Raw genomic sequence first — 14,317 nt, 5'->3', positions numbered from 1 at the left:
GAACAGTTTTCAGAACCTACAATATAAATATGTTAGGGGGAAAGTAACTGATCAAGCCAAAGAACAAAGTGATTGAAAGATCTTGATTTTTTTTACAAACACCAATAGTTTTTATAGCTTTTGGGTTAGTGGAGTTCTTAATTGAATTAAGATACTGTACAAGTTCAAAGGAGAATACATAAAAAGAGGGATGTCTTCCTAAACATTTGGACTTGTGAATATGAAATTTAGCCATTAAAATTAACAAGTTAATCATATATCTGTTATCAAAGTTGAATTGTCTTTGGTTTTTGTGCAGACCAAACAAAACATATTTCCAAAACAGTACAAATCCTTTAAATACATTTTCTGAGATAAAAACACATAAACTCTGCCAAAAATCTTGCACAAGGTTACAAAACCAAAAAGGATGTGTAGTAGATTCCTTGGAAGTTTTACAAAAGCTGCAGCTTGTATCAATGTCTAAATTGAATTTGCTTTGAAGATAATCTTTAGAAGGATAAATTCTGTGTATTCATTTATAAGAAATATCTTTAATTTTGTTGGTAATTAAAAACTGATTAGGGAGTCTCCAAACTTCATTCCACATAATACCATCTGACAACCAGTTCCAGAACAAAATTACATATGGTAGCGTGGTTATGCTACTCTGAAATAAAGATCTGATAGATTTATTGCTGTTTTTAGATTGCTTAGAAAAGCAAATCTTGCCAACAAAAGTTTGTATGGGAGATGCCAACGGCCCGTGGAATGAAGTGATATTAGGTTGATTCTTAAACAGCATACAAACCCCTGATGGTATTGAGCCAAATACTTTTGTATAATCATGACGATTTATAGCTAAATTGAAATGTAAACAAAATTCTTCATAGGAGAAAAGCGTACCATTCGAATCAAATAATTGGTTGACTAAAACAATGTCATTCCTAAACCAACTATCGAAGAAGAGAGATTTTCTTTTAAATAAAATATCCTTGTTATTCCAGATTAGGGATGGGTACCGGTATCCGGTGCCATAATGACATAAACGGTAGTAACCAGACCGAAAAGCAGCGCACATTTCGGTGCTTTTTTTTCCTGAGATGTCATACACTTTGGATTCCAGCCAATCATTTTACCTATGCAAGCGTAGTAGGAGGGTCCAGGTACGTACGTTCTTTTAGAGCAGAGCTACAGATTAAAAATGCCCAAGGCGAAGCTAGCCCTGCCAGTGTAACAGGAATGATGAGGATGATGATGGCAGCAGCAGCCGTTCTTCTCTGCAGTGAGTAGCTTAATGTTGTTCGTGTGTAATTTACGTTGCGTACTCTAACCACGTTATTACATTAATGCACGTAAGGTGAGCTAGCAAACACCGTCGTGGATACATGCGGCTGTCTTCTTGTTTGATGGCAGATACTCCCTTCAAAAGGCTAAAATGACCATTTTTAGTTTTTGTCTACATTATATTGAAATGTTTCTTTATTGGAAACATTTTAAGAGATACTTATTATTCTTAACATCTTAACAGATACTCTGACCCGTAACTATCGTAAAACGCTTCGACCGGAAGTAGACACCTTTCGCGCATGCGGGGTACCGATCGGGTTTCCGGTACGGATCGGGTAGTGACACGGCTATATTAAATATAAGAGAACTTCAGGAAATTCTACAGTGATCATCATAACGATGAAAAAATATTGCCGTAAACGGTTTATTTTGCGACACCACGAAACAAACGATAGCGTAATATGAAACGATAGACGTTTTTATATCGTCATCCGATATATATCGTTGTATCGAACAGCCCTAGCTGGAATATTAACAAAAAAGGCCTTTTTTCTACCACATGTTGTACTCATGAGTAGAAATGTTCAAACACTGGTTATGTAACAGTGTCTGTGGGAAAACAAGAAAATGACTTTTCTAGCACTTTATCCCAATATCAAAGGTGTTTTTCAGTACTGAATTGTTGCACAGAACCATGACTGTATGTTTTCTCCCCGATTTTCTGGAGCACTCAACAGCATTCATTTGCAGCAAGCGCAGAAAAGATCGATTTAACTGCTACCCAACATGCAAGAGGCTCGTCACTATCGTTTATTGATAGTTTTGAAAAACTTGCTATGTCATATTATTCACAGGAAGATAGAAAAGTTAATAAAATAAAGAAGATCATAATAACAAATAAGGCAATAATCCTCAAAGCCACACTGCACTATGAAAAGCAAGCAAGAAGACGCAAGGGGAAAATATACTCTGTTAAAAGGGTCATCTGAAATACCAACTGCACCACATATCAAGAAAACTGCCTGACAGTCATTATCAGAAGTGGATAACAATGGTCAGTGAAAGGGCGATAATCACTCAGATGGAGGGAAAAACAACTTTCCCTTCATTTACAGTGCATCAGGAGTGACAAACTCCTGCCCCCACACAGTCTTTCTGAGAGTGCGGATGGGCGACAAGGTGCTTCATAACGACGGCACAACTGAGCGTGGCAGCTCAATCCACTGTTGTCACACAAAAGTCATCCAGACAGTGAATGGAGCCGACGTAGCAATAGGAAAGAGAGAAATTCCACATTGCATAACCAACCTCTTATCTAAGCTCTATTATCTTGGCCACGGCTTGTTATATGGCTGCCAAAGCTATCGCACAAAACACTGAAGCAACAGTCCTTATTTGGCTTCGCCTGCACCCACACAGAAACTCATACACAGAAAAGGCTAAATGTTGCAAATGCAATCAACACACCAACAAACAATGAGCTGTAATAAATTGCAGCCTAACATATCACTGTATCTTATTTCAGATGGGGAGCTGAGTGCTGAGCAATTATTGTCAGCATCGCTTGGCCTATAAAGACTATTCCCCTCAGAGCTGGTGTTGGTAGTGAGTGTTGGTAGCAGAAGAGCATGTCGACAACTGTTAACGCTAATTGCTTTCACACCAAGAGCGATCTATTAAGAAAACATGCAGCAAGACTCTGCACAATGTCACGACTGTGTGAGTCATGCCTTTGAAAACAAGCCATTCCTGAAAAACATGACCACATGGACTGGAGGCTGATTTGTAATCTGCATGCTGTTTTTGAAGACTTGAGATTTGTGCCACTAATACCATGTTGCTGAATCATCCCGGGTCTCTAAAAGCTTTAAACTGTATCATGAAAGTGAAAGCTTGAATGCGGTCAACTATGGTATTTTAGTGTCAGCTGTAGAGATTTTAAACATTGTGTAGCGTCTTTATCTACTCTGCTCAAATTTTATTTACTTATAAAAGTAATAAAAAAAATCTAATGATACCACAGGTTGGCATAAAATACTATTTTTGCAGCAATAGAGCTATTAGCTGAAAACAGGGCCTTTTTTTGCCATGGTGTGCAGTGCGTCCTTGAACATTTTGAAGAAATTGAACAAGTGGAGGTCAAAACAAATAGTAGCAAGGAAAAAAAAACTATGAGAAAAAGCATTTGAAATAGGAATAAAATCCATTAACCCTTTAAGACCTACCATAGAACCAAGTCCGCCAGAGCTTATATTATATTTTTACATGGTGTGGAGCCATTTTTGGGAGCATTTCAAGTTGCTATACATCAATACAACCATTATAGCCCAGATTTTAATAATATGTATTCATTAAGTGCATAGTAATTACATAAATTGCAAAAAAGTGCAATAAACTACAAAAAAATTGAAAATCGTTTTTGCTTTTTTAACATATATTTCTAGTTAGAGAAATTTAAGAGGCTTATCCCTCAAAACTGCAAATACAAAAAAGTTGCACAAAATAGTTTCCCACCACAGGAAATTTATTTTGAGTGTCTTCATAGTTTTATTTTTGAAATACACCAATTTTTATATACTGCAGGAAAAACGAAAATAAATATTATAATGCAAATTTGCAAAAAAGCAGCATGTGCATCAAAATAAACTATTTCCAGCAGTGCAATATGAGTCCTCAGCATCCCAGAAACGACACAGAAAGTCATAAAGTCAAAGATAACTTTTAAAAACACCAGTATAGGCTATGAGGCCCTGATGGTAAAAAAAACTACATTTCCGCGAAAATGACATCACTTCCGGTTTCGGGCAGGTAATGGCGGACATGCGAGAGTTCGCGCTGACGTCTATTCCAACGTAGGAAGTGTTACGAACAGCTGATCGGATCGGTGAAGCGTGTTTCTGGAATATTATGTTTTTGTTGCTGCAAGTGCTTTTTATGCAGTTTTTGCAAAGCTTTATGTGGAAGGAAACCATGACCTAGGACAAGCTGATGGCATAAGATGTAAGTACAACTCCTCCGGTTTCATATGCAAAAAAAATTATTGTGCTAGCTCACGTGGTTGCAGAGCTACCGGGATTTAAAAATAGTTACGCAAAACAGAGCGTGCCCGCTCTGACCGGCTCTAAAGGGTCAAAGATCTGACGCAGGACCTGAGAGATTATCTCACCCTTGATCTATCTACTGTTTGTATCTCAAAGGAACGGTGGCTGTCGAGAAGACATCCTTAAGCCTTAGGTATGAAAAATTACTGGACTGAAAAGTCAGTGGCAACAGGTCTTATGGAGCGATTAATCCAAATTTGCAATTTCTGTCCGAAATTGTCAATATGTACACAGGATGTCGGGAGAGAAATACAACAGTGAGTCACTGCAGCCATCTGCAAAATGCAGTTTAGGCTCTGTCATGGTTTGGGGCTATATTTCAGCCAGCCAATGGAATGAATGAAGGTAGGAAAGTACCATCAGACGTTGATCACCCATGCAACACCATCTGGAAAGTGAGTGATTGGCAACAGCTTCATTTATGAGCGAAACCACAACCCAAACACACTGAGGATGCAGTAAAAGTATATCTGGATAGAAGAACACACAATGGAGCGCTCTCAGTCGTTGATTGGTCTCCCTGGAGCCCAAAACTCAACATTATTGATACAGAACAGAACAAAAGGCAGAAACATCCAAAGAAGAGCTTTGAATGTACTTTAAGAAGCCTGGAGAACTAATCCTTATGATTGCTTTAATAAATTAAAGGAAGATCACATAAGAGAGTTCAGGTTATGTTGAAAAATAAATGCAGCCATACGAAATATTGACTTTTAAGCTTGTTAGAGTTGTACAAACTCAACCCCGTACCGATTTTCCCAGCAAAATGTAAAGAAATAAAGGTTGATCCAAGACTTTTGCACTTCTACGCTTACGTTTAGTAGTAATTATTCCTTATTCGAGCTCTCGGCTTGCAAGTTCTGCCTAGTTTAAAACCGGGATAAAGCCAAAGAGGCATGTTCTTTGTCACATTATGCAGCTAATTTTATCTTTATTTAAAGTACATAAACCATATCATCATTTCAACTCTAATATGTCGCCTGGTAAACTCAGGTCCTTTCTCTTTCTCAGGTACAGCTTGTTTCTTGCAAACAAGCAAACACACACACACACACACAAAAGCTTTTATATTTGCTTGCAGCAGAGTGTTGTTGAAATCATTATCAGTACTTTTCCCCAACACACAACTCTTAGTGACACCGCAACCTTTCTACAAAATAAGTCTGCAAGGCTGGAAAAAGCGACCTCCAATCGTGCACATAAACAAAATGTTGAAAAGGGATTCAAGTGATATGAAGGCTGAAGTAAGCCAGGCTTTCAGAGCTCTCTCTTTGCTCTATGCCAGAGAAGGACACGGCTGAAAAGGAAAACAGCCATTACTTAATGAGCCACTTAAAGAGTGCCCTCTCTATTTAGGTTTCATTACTTTTATTGTAAATCCTTCACAGCCCTCGTCTGCTAGTCATTCATTCAGAGCTTCCGCGGCCAAGTGCACCATTATATATTAACCAAAATCACAGGGCTGGAAAATACCTCAGCTGAATGACAATTATGATTACTATGAAGTTATCCCCCCAAAATGTCTTTTTCTTAAACTACTCAAATGAAATGTCTTTTGTTTACATTGTTTAATAACATTCATTAATCAAGAAGCCAGAAAGTGGTTGTGAAAAGCAACAAAAAAAAGGGGGGGGAGTACAAATCAGCAGCAGATAATTACTGTGGAAACCTTATAACAGTGCAGCTCCTAATCCATCGCAGGCTCAGGGACAGCATCTTAATCAGAAGCTAATTACATCCTGTCATTCACCGCAATGAAAATATGGAGACAGGAAGATGGAAGACGGCTCAGGACGACAAGCAGGAAATGGATATATATGCCTACAACAAGTTACCCACGTGCTTTTATGTGCCTCTTAGTATGTGTCAGTGTGCACTGTCACCAAGCTTACAGCTTTGAGCTTGAAAACAAAGAGGCTCTTATTCTGACAGTTAAAAGTGTCGTTACATTCAGACCCCTAAAAACAGACAGCTGACAGTTTCACAAAGCTCTCGCTGGAGAGGGCAGCCATTAATCCCACTGGTTTCCAACCTTCAGAAATCAACAAATACATATGATCACACATGATAAGAACATACAAATCATTCTTAGCTCGTGACATTTTTCATAACTTGTCTTCTTGTTGTTGTTTTTTGTTTGTTAGTAACTGAAAAAAATCTGTGCAAGTGATTCAATAAATGCACAAAAGAGACCATCAAACGTGTTCTCAGGGTTGCTCTCTTCTCAGACAGACTGTTAAACCACCGACTTTCGCTTTCACCGCCATCAAGAACAGTACTTCAGAACAATGCTCCTTATTAATATAGTATTTGTGTGTCCTTGTAGCTGATTTTTGTAAACATCTTAAATCAAATACAGTTAACGCCCACGTTTGCGAGGTTGCCGTCTTCTTATCTGCCTTTACAGGAACACTATTTCCCTGTGTTGCAACCAACTGTTGATCTGAGTGAATAATGTGAAACTGGCAGCAGGAATGTAAACTGCATTGTTTGCATGCTTGTACCTGTGCATGTGCGGATGTTTGACTCAAATTAAACAAGAAATAGTAAAACAAAAACAAAACACTACTTTCTAGTTCTACTAGTGGTCAGAAGATACACAAGGAAGGTAGGTTTAAACAAATGTACCTATTCTGGTCCACTGTCACTGAAATCTATGATGCTTTGCCCTTCCAGTGTAACATGTGACTCCCTCAGGAGCTCTCCATTGGGCTGCTATTTATAGGCTGGTAAAATGATAAGGTCACAAAATCAAATCAAATTAAATCTACATTTTTTATTCACTCTCTCCCCTTTTTTTCTTAAACTATAATAAGCCAAAAAGCCATGTAACATTTCTCATTGGGCAAAATAAAAACATGTTCATATTCCTTAAAACAGGCACTGAAAAAACTGCACTAAACCTACTATGGAATCTACAACAGCGCCTAAAAATGAAAGCACCTGCACATTAACTCATTAACATCTTAACAGCTGAAACAATTTATAAGTGTTAATTAGAAATGAACAAAAGGGATGCCAGAACTGGCTTGCTGGTATTCACAAAGCCAGTAAACCAAATCTCTTTATACACTATTTTGCAGTTGAGCTTTGGGAAACTGCGATGCTCATTTCCCCTTTTTTGGAGAAGATCATTTGCAGCCTAGATCAGCTTTGGGAAGTTCCTAATACAAATACGCGTTACATGCGATCTCTAAGCAGGCCTCACACTTTTGTGAATACGGTGTTGTCAGTAACAGAGAAAAGTGATCATCCTGCTTCCAGATCCGCAGCATCGTCATCAACCAAAAGTTGGTTGATTAAATGAATTGACGAAGGCCTGATGGGTCACAAAAAAGGAAAAAGCAAACTCAAACCGCATGGCACCAGTGACATCATCATTAGCAAATCAGACAGTTAACTATCTATTAGCTATTTGACCGATCTGCATTTATATATACCTTTCAACCACGTCTGAGTGTTGATGTTGCATGCTTTGTCTACCAGACGGGCACTCAGCAACTCTCCTGTTGGCAACATGTGTTTGGAAGAGCACAAACACGACAGGCTGCTGATTCCAGCAGCATGAGGCAGCGCGTAAATGAATAACTCACGACTTGCTGTGACACAACAACATTATATTAGTAAGGACTCATAAAAAATACCACATTTTATCATGTTCTGATGTTATTCAATAATTAAATCAATATAAATGCACAATGACCAGTTGACTAGGAAGCCATTCTTTAAGGGAAAACTTTAAGAATATACAACTTGGACAGCTGCACGCTGGAGGTTCGGTCATGTGTTCGTGTCAGACAGAGAAAAGGCTTGCGAATGTGACCATGCATTTATCAGCCACGCTGTCGCCTACAGTGTGTGACAGTTAGAGACAGCCAGGGCTTGGGGACGTCCCACTGGCATTAAGAAAGCTCTCTCCATGGGATGCGTCAGCCAATGAGCAACGGAGCCTCGGGGGGCTGCCTTGTTAATTAAAGCCGGAGTTGTTTGTCAGTGCCGACATATGATGCACAGCACTATCACCGTTGGGGGAAAGTGAAAACACGAAGCAAGATTGCTGCAACCCCTGCAACAAATCTGCTGCCTCACCATGGAAGCAAGACATCTCACTACAGCAAGGACTGCTGCGGTTTAAGGTGCCAGTATTGGTTTGCACCGTGTTACTCAAGTGGCAACGAGCAGAGCGGAAACACAAAGCTGACCCAGGGAAAAGATGTGAAATTATAGGATTTTTGGGCTCTTTAAAGCTTTACACAATCCGTCAATCTGCTGAAAGCCAAACCTTCAGTTTGAGCTCAGGATTTATCAGCACGTCTCTGCACAAGTGTGCTTTCTAACATGAAATCTTGAGTTCTGGCCTTACTAACGACTCCAAATAGTTAGCATGTGGTCATATCTGGGTGCTAACTATGAGACACTCGAGTGTAGCTATATTAAGGGGAAGTCTCTGGGGCGAAAAAAAATCTTTCTAACTGCTGCTCTGACTTCATCGCAGCACTTGATGATATATAATGACACATATTTGTATCTGGAATGTTGCTGGCTTAAATCCATGCACCAGCTGCCAAAACACAGGCAGAGAAAATGAAGCAACAAATCTCAGTTTCCCTAACAACTACTGTCAAGCTCCTTGAGGGCAAGGGACTTAATTTCCCCATACTGCACCAGCGGTGCTACTCAGTAGCCAACGATCGAGGATGATTAGTGTGCAAAACTTGAGAAAACAGGGCCATGCAGGAAAACAGCAAGCAAAACGTCCCTGGATACACAAAGAGACAGAGTCTTTGATATATGAACCCATTTTCCGCCAGAATCCCAGACCCCCTTGGCCTCCTGCCCTTCACACTGTTGTAATATCACTAAATCAACTAAACCTAAATCCCCCATTAGACTGAATTTAGAAACCCACGCTGCGGAACGGAAAACCCAAACAAATCTGTAAATTCATGTTAAAGCAGATGAACAGAAGGATTGTGGATTAACGAGAGGGGATTTGCCACTCCAACATCACTCACAGAGCAAATGGAGCAAATCAAACATCTTATTAATACGTTGACAGATGGATAATTGTGTCATTTTATTATCTCCTCACTTGTTCGATACACACAGGGAGACTTCTGGAGGGTATAAGCTGTAAAGCATAATTGTTTTATATCGCTGCTATGTCCACGAAATTGGCCTTCAGAAAGTGAAAGAATTCCCGAAAGTTACTCAGACTAATATACGGGCTAATTTATCCTTCTTCTTAAAGTCGTGTTTCTTAAAAAGAGAAAAAAATAAGGGAATAATTTCCCTGACTCATGCGCAATGATTTCATTCTTTACTTAAAAAAGAAATAAAAACCACAGAAACTGTGCATGAGCTTTTCTCCTTTTCAACAGCCCACAGTAACAGATTGACTCTTTTTGAATCATCACTGAATCATACCCCCATTTAAAAAAAACATCATCATAAGTTGCCTGTGACAAAGCAGCACGGCTGTGTTTGCGTAGTCGATTTGCACAGGTAAGTAAGCGGCTTTCCTGTGAGAAACGAGGGGATTCAAAGCGAATAAACACGGTGTAATCAAATGCGGCTGTGGCTGCAAATTGCTTTCGGCTGTAATGAAACGGGGTTACGGGGTAGCAGGCAAGACCACCACACAGCCTAAGCCTTCATCGAGGGAGCTCGATCCTATCGGCGCTGAGCTGGAATATCAACTGAGTGAGCTTAGAGTGGAAGTGCTCTGGGAGTAACCCGTAACCTCAGGCATGAGTTACAGACTAGAATGGGACAATCAAACAGCAGTAACCCAAAGGTGACGTAGATTTTATGAAACACATTCACCCTGAAGTGCATCAGAGAGCAGACACACACACACACACACGAAAAAAAAGATTACAGGGAGATTTGAAAGCAATGAGATTAAACACAAGTAAATATTGCTATGTTGGCCATATGGGCTCACTGAACCCGGGGAGGGTGGAATATTAATGACGGTGAAATCCTAATGAGACCGACTGTATGGCCTGACATAAACACAACCGTGCTGGCCATCAGTCACTTTAAAGAGGTCAGGAGGACCACGCGCTCGCTCTCCAGAGGGTGTGCCAGCTTATCGGAGCATAATGCAATAAGTCAGAGCTATTCCCTGACTGCTCCCCCCCCCCCCCCATAATTGATGAGTAATTAGCACAGGTAGAGTAGGTCATGAGCTCCACTCAAGCACGCGGTGAGTAGGTGAAAGAATGACTCATGGACAGACGATGTGATGGTTCCGGTGGGCACACACCGCGGAGAGGCCATTTCACTCTCAGTGATGCAGCTAAAACAAATGTCATTAGCGTTGTCACTTACAGCAAACAATACACGAAATTAGCACTAAGTCAACACTCTGATTTCATTTACCACATGCACAGAAATCAGAGGCACAAAAAAACCCCTATCTGTGCTCATCTCTTCTTCTAATTGTACCAGATCCACTAACATCATTTAATAAGCGCAGGCCATTTGCATGCAAATCAGACCAATTATCAACAAGTAGCTGGTATGTGAGTATCATTTCACATTGAGCTGCATCATGCCTCATTTGCGTAGCCTTGAAACATAAGCTTCTGTGCAGCGCACAGTGTTCTTTCTGTGTTCACTCAACACAGAGAATTATTATAGCTAGTAAATGTGTAAAACTAAAATTGGATAATTATCTGGCTTCGCCTCGCTCTCACAGAGGCAGCGTTTATTTACTGTAATGTTTTTATTAAGATAAACCCTCAAAGGATAAATCTAACCTCATCTCCCACATCAGAGACAGATGTCCAACTTGTGAACTAAAAAGACGTCTTACAGCATCACAACACGTGTTACTTTTCCCAGAAGTCATTAAGTGCAGCGCACTTCAAAGTCTTCCAGCCATCAGAAGTGGCTGCCATGCAGCACAGAGGGCAAAGGTGCTTTTACATACAAAATCACATGGAGATGAATGAGGAGAATGGGCAGCAACACACTTGATAACAAGTTTATCTGGGGTGAGTGCCGCTTGTGAAATTTAGCCCGATTAGCCAAAAAACTCTGCAGTGTCATTAAAGCAGTTTTACATCACTGCACTCGCCTTTTACATCATTAATCTTCTCATATAAGTTAATTCCCAACAATATTTCAGGGATCGCCCTTGCACTCCTATCTGCTTTCCCGCCTGCTTTAAGTACCATGAAGCTAAATGGAATTGCAGGATAATCACAGATGACCCTGACAGGTTAAACTTGTTAAGAGCTGGGCAGTGGAGAATTGATTATCAGCTTCAAGTGAGTGGATCCTACATTCAGAATAGACAACTGGTTAAGATTTTATGCTGCAAACACGCAGTCCACCATTATATTGAATAAGAGCTATGTAGGAGGCATGACTGATGACTGATTAATAGCCACCATAGTTAAGCTTACATAGAAAGGTGTGATTGGATCCACGGCCTCTCAAACGAGGCCATCGTCTTAAAATACACAGACACCAGTGAGTATTAGGTATATATTTTTAAAGGTAGTTATTTATATACAGTACCATCCTCAGAATGAGCCATAAAAAAAGCAACAACAAACCTGCCTCATCAGTCTGCCTAATATCCCACAGGGAGCTATGTTTCATTTGTCATTTTGAATGTAATGAGATAAAGGAGCTAAATAAAGGAGGGTGTCACAGGGGAACCTCCTCTCTTCCTGAAATCACTGCTCTGACATCTGACATAGCTACCACACGGTAATGACAGCAGCAGAGTTATCAGCACGTGGTGTGTCAGCCTCCAATACACGAATGATGTAATAGGCAGTTTATCAGAGGTCGGAGTGTCAAGAAAGCAGAAAACAGAAAAACGCACAAACCAGATCCAAACCTGTCCCACCAAAGCACCTGTTTATTCTGGCTCTCTGAAGCAAGTAATTTTCAAGAAACAGATGTGTGTGTGTGTGTGTGTGTGTGTGTGTGTGTGTGTGTGTGTGTGTGTGTGTGTGTGTGTGTTGTAAACACTTTCATGACAAGGACTCCAAACAACCACACATCAAAGCGAGCACTGATCACCTTGAGGGATATCCTCTCATCTACAAATATCAGACGATTACAAGAGTAATCCTCATCCATCTCATTACCGCCATCTCAAGTAAATTGGCTACAAATTGGACTAGTCCTTCATGTTGCTGGTGAGTGGGTGAGGACCCACTTACACACACACACACACACACACACACGCGCGCAGACAGACACACACACACACTCTTGACACATGATGAAGAATGCAAACACACAAACAGTTAACGATCCGCTTCCTCCTTACCTCCAGACGGTCCAGGCTGATGAAGCTGGCGATAGCAAATCCATCAATGATGTCCTCCTCCTGCGAGCTGGACTCTCGTCTCTTTCGCCGCGGGGGGCGCGAGACTCTGGCGGCGGCCGCGGGGTGCGGAGCTTTTTTACCGGGCAGGGAGGCGGCGTCCCTCCCCGGACTGTGTCCCTCCCTGTCGGAGCAGGAGGAGTTGGGGTCGGGGCTGCGGGCGTCTCTGCTCCCAGCCTCCCGCAACCTCCGCACTCTCTCCCGCTTGGATCGACATCTCCGACCCTGCTTCAGTTTCCCATCCATGCTGTCAGAGAATTCTCCCAGAGTCCGAAAGAAACAGCAATATTACTCCACAGCTCGCGCAATATCAAATAACACACGCGCACGCACGCACACGCAGACACACACACCGGACTGAGGATCGTAGCCTGCGCTGCGCTATAACGTGGAGACAGCGCTGCGTGCAGGGCTCTGTAAATAACGAGGCGACCGTAGCCTCACAACAGTGGATGACCTTGAGTATAAACCTCGCCAATCTCCATTACGATAAGCAAACGTTCCAAGTATCCCCGCGCAGGCGAGCGACTGGGTGAGAGTGAGCGAAGCGACGCGGATCCGCACGCTATTCGGTCACGAATCTGCGCCGTGTCGACGCGCTGGCCGCTAAAGCAGGTGCAAAAAAACGGCGAAACGCTCAAAATCCGCGCACTGCACTCGTCTCGTAACTTTTGTGGCATCTCAGTAATAACGAGCGGCGTTCAAAGCGGGAGCTCGCAGCATACTGCAGACAGCGCAGAGAAATCATGTCGCTGCCCGTTGTTGTTTTCCACCACCCCAATCCATGATCCAAGTCTGGCAAGAAAAAGAGAGAGAGAGAGACAGTATCGGGACAGTATCCGTCCGAGATAATGCTGATAATAAACGCCTGGTAAACGTGTCGATAGAAGCTGTCGAATGAGAGAATAATCCCGCGGACTACGCGTTGACTTTTAAGCCATATTCCTCTCCGCTCTGCGCTTCAGAAGCAAAGGATCCGAAGTCTGAGAGCTACTTAGGCTATGCGCAGTGTTTCCTAAATGACCCGAGCCGTCCGGATAAGACAGACATCCAAACTCCATAGGGCAACGAAGCGGTCTATTCCAGTTTAGATAACGTTGAGTTTCCCTACAAACCTCCACTCCAGTCCGTCCCTCAGTTGCTCAGTGGCTCCTGGTATTTTCTGTTCGCATAATAAGGCTTTGATAAGTGTCCTTAAAGCGACAGGAGTGATTAAAATCTCTCTCTCTCTGCCCCCTCCCCTCTCTATCTCTCATTCCCTTCATCCGAAATTAAGATACGCAGTCAAGCTTCAGAGAACCCACATAACTGACGTATTTCCGCCACCTCTGGCCTACAATTTACCATAGGAAGGAAGCTTGTGTAAAAAAAAAAGAAAGCCAGAGAGAAAGGGAAAATCATTCTCTCTCACTGTTGGGTACACTTTGTCATACAAGGCACTATTTTAGTCTGTCTGCCGGAGCTGATGCCACATCATGCCGTTTCCCGCTGACGGTTTGCGCTGTCTCCCTCTCACACACTCTCATCTATCAGGTTCTGACAGCTTCTCCATTCCGAGCATGCTGACTCTCCCCCCCTCTCCCCCACCTCA

The 14,317-nt window shown here is 41.7% G+C and overlaps 1 protein-coding gene across 10 annotated transcripts in view; it reads right to left on the bottom strand.

The window, feature by feature from the left end:
• fbrsl1 (fibrosin-like 1) overlaps positions 1-14,028 on the bottom strand; it is a 276,651-nt gene extending 262,623 nt beyond the window's left edge. For 5 of the 10 annotated variants that reach the window (XM_040028506.1, XM_040028514.1, XM_040028508.1 and 2 more), the window contains exon 1: positions 12,670-14,026. In XM_040028506.1, the coding sequence (XP_039884440.1) occupies positions 12,670-12,972 (303 nt within the window). In that variant the 5' untranslated portion in view covers positions 12,973-14,026. Of the gene's footprint in view, positions 1-12,669 lie in introns of all 10 variants that reach the window. The other 5 variants (XM_040028511.1, XM_040028512.1, XM_040028509.1 and 2 more) reach the window with 2 other exon arrangements.
• Positions 14,029-14,317: the final 289 nt, after the last annotated feature.

This window comes from Simochromis diagramma, unplaced genomic scaffold, assembly GCF_900408965.1.
Source record: "Simochromis diagramma unplaced genomic scaffold, fSimDia1.1 OVJJ01000781.1, whole genome shotgun sequence".
NCBI classification, from domain to species: Eukaryota; Metazoa; Chordata; class Actinopteri; order Cichliformes; family Cichlidae; genus Simochromis; species Simochromis diagramma.
Note: the sequence above shows the minus strand (reverse complement) of the source record. Positions and strands in the feature narration are given on the sequence as shown.